Raw genomic sequence first — 3,311 nt, 5'->3', positions numbered from 1 at the left:
TTTTTCAGATTTAAGCCTCGATTTCATAGATGTGTATGTAACTATGCACGGATTTATTCATAGATACGGGTATATATATATATAAACACATATATTCATATACACACATCATACATACATACACACACAAGCACACACACATGTATATGTATATGTATGTATTAGTCTGTGTCTGCTTGCATGCATTTATAAATGCATATGTATGTATATGTATGCCTAAGTGTATGAGTGCACTCATACTAATACACACACGCACACACACATATACATACACGCACGAATGTATATGATGTACATATAACGCTATACAAACACATACACACACACTCACTCACACAAAAAATACACACGCCACACGCATACATATTCATGCACACTCAGACAAGTCACAAACAGATTCACATATATAAGTAGATAGATAGTGTGTGCGTGTGTGTGGGGGGGGGTAGGCGGTGAGTGAGAAGGATAGACAGAAAGAAAATTACATATATAGCGCGTGTGTATGAGTAATCATGTACGTATATATTATTTCATTCATCACTCCGCTATATGCCTCTGCTCTATAATCACCGCCATATTCTCTATTTCATATTTTGCGAATTTCTGTATGATTTATTTTGTCTTTTTTCCAATCTTCCTTTTTTATTGTTTTTCTCTATGTTCCCTATTATTTTTAAATACGAATTTTTTATACATTTTATACTTCTATTTCTTTTATTTATTTTTTTTTGTTAATTTTGGTCACACTTAATGCATATTCGTTTGTTGTGTTTGTTGTATTTCTCATTTCTGTTATTATTGATGTTTTTTTTTGTTATCATTTTGATCACTGTTGTTTTATGTATATATTGCTTGCTTGTAGTTGTCGTTCTTGCTGCTGCTGTTGATCATGGTTGTTGCTGTTTCAGTTCTTGGTTTTATTTATGCTTTAGAAGTTGTTTTTGTTGTTGTTGTTGTTGTTGTTGTTATTGTTGCTGTTTATATCGTTGTCATCATAATTATTGTTTTATTCTTCGTTCTTTTGGATATTTGCGTCCTTTTATGATCATTATTATTGCCACTAATTATTATTATTATTATTATTATTATTATTATTATTATTATTATTATTATTGTTATTATCATCATCACTATTTTTAGCATCACTATTCAAAATAATAAAAATAATAATAATGATAATGATAATGATAATGATAATAATATCAGTATTATTGTTGTTGCTGTGGTTGTTGTTATTTTTATTTTTTTTTATCATTTCATTATTATATGTAAACCCCCACATTTCATGTCTGTCTTTGTATTGGCCCCCATCCTTCGCCCTTGTGACAAATAAATAATATTATTATTATTATTATTATTATTATTATTATTATTATTATTATTATTATTATTTTTATTATTATTATTATTATTATTATTATTATTATTATTATTATTATTATTATTATTATTATTATTATTATTACTGCTGTGATGTTTGTTTCTTCCATGTTTATTGCGACAAAAAAAGCGCCTTCGCAACCGCCATCATCATTATCAAACGTTCTTTCGCAGGCCAATTTCTTCCCCTGCGCCATACCAATCCTGCGGCTTCTCATATTTCCCCTGATTTACCTTCTATATCTCCTCTTTTTTCACCATAATCAAGTCCTTTTTTTTTTCCTCTCCCTATATCTCCTCCTAGTAATCACCAAAAACCACAATTATCATCTACGCGGGTTTTGGATTCGAATGCACCGTCATTAGCATGAGCATCAGCAGTAGATTTGTACTCCATGTGCACCACAGATGCATCAAAACTGCAACACAGCTCCATTACAGATGTATCATAACCGTCACGAAAAAAATCGTTTTCAACATCGCAAGGAAATATAAAGTCATCATTTATATCGACCCATTTATCTAAGAGTACCATCGGCTACACAATCATGTGGCAGTGAGTTCGATTCCTGGACTAGATTGTGTGTTGTATTCTTCAGCAAGACATTTTATTTCACCTTTGCTCCAGTTCATTCAGCTGTAGAAATGACTTCCGACGTCACTAGTGCCAAGCTGTAGCAGCCTTCACCTTTCCCTTGGATAGCATCTGTGGCATGGAGAGTGGGACTGGCATGGATGGGTGACTGCTGGTCTTCCATAAACAACCTTGTCCCGGACTTGTGCATCGGAGGGTATCTTTCTAGGTGCAACACCATAGTCATCCAAGACCGAAATGTGGTTGCTCTGTACTCTTTCACCAAATATAGCAACGTCAAAAGAATCAACAACATCCCAACAAATACAGTTCTATATTTAAGAAATGAGGAATTATGTACATTATTTACATTATTTAAATTCGACGGATATTTGTCCTCGTCTTGTTTGTTAACACAACGTTTCGCCATATGCTCACAGTTATACTTCCAAACGTGCAAAATGCTGACAACCAAATCCTGTGTAGTATAATCAAGTATCTAGCCTAAACGTAGCATATTTTTTGATGAAAATATCTGCAGAGTAAAAGAACTCATTTCAATATATATCACAAATATCAAGACAACCTTCACGCTAGGGTAATTTGAGTAGCCAATACAGTTGTTAATATTTTTATTCTGAGAGGCCTACACAACTAAGATAAGAACAGCTTGATGTTGAAACAGTAGTTTTTTAATGAAATAATAGGTCACACCAAAGGGTGTTAATATAGAATTATTCACAAACCATAGCAACTTTGTTCCTTTAACAATTTAAAAAGAAAGAAGCGACAGATTTCATATAAAATTCAAAGATCGATTCTTGGATATGCAATTGCATCTGTACGTAGGATTACAAAACCCATCAAATCGTAGATGCTTTAAGTGAAGCCTTACAGATATTATTTCAAGGCAGCGATTTAAACGAGGAGTCATGCAATGAGGCTTCTAGCTTATTTCTTGATTAAGTAACTTACATGTTGCACATAAACAGAAAACAGGTTATATTTATATGCACACACACACACACGGACACACACATGCATACACACACACATACATATATATATATATTCACACATATAAACATGGACACACATGCATTCATACATACGTATATGTGTGTGTGATGTGTTGGAGTATGTGCATTTGTGTGTGGGTGTGTGTATGTGTGTGTGTGTCTGTGTATGTGTATATGCGTGGTGTGTGTATGTGTGTGTGATCTATTGCAGAAAATCACCTGGAAAGCTGTTTCCTGTGGTTAAAATGTCCTACGCCGGAGTGCCACATTACGTTTGAAAAAACTTTAGTATATATATATATGTGTGTATATATATATATATATATATATATATATAT

General features: G+C 32.8%; 1 protein-coding gene across 1 annotated transcript in view; it reads right to left on the bottom strand.

Moving 5' to 3' along the window:
* LOC128250156 (probable serine/threonine-protein kinase clkA) overlaps nt 1-1,915 on the bottom strand; it is a gene marked incomplete at its 3' end in the record, with an annotated part of 265,160 nt that extends 263,245 nt beyond the window's left edge. Inside the window, 2 exon segments of the mRNA XM_052974897.1 lie at nt 1,339-1,468; nt 1,692-1,915. Of these exon segments, the coding sequence (XP_052830857.1) occupies nt 1,339-1,468; nt 1,692-1,915 (354 nt within the window).
* Between the last annotated feature and the right edge of the window lie 1,396 nt (nt 1,916-3,311).

This window comes from Octopus bimaculoides, chromosome 19 (assembly GCF_001194135.2).
Source record: "Octopus bimaculoides isolate UCB-OBI-ISO-001 chromosome 19, ASM119413v2, whole genome shotgun sequence".
In the NCBI taxonomy this organism is placed as follows: domain Eukaryota; kingdom Metazoa; phylum Mollusca; class Cephalopoda; order Octopoda; family Octopodidae; genus Octopus; species Octopus bimaculoides.
This window is presented reverse-complemented; position numbering and strand designations above follow the sequence as displayed.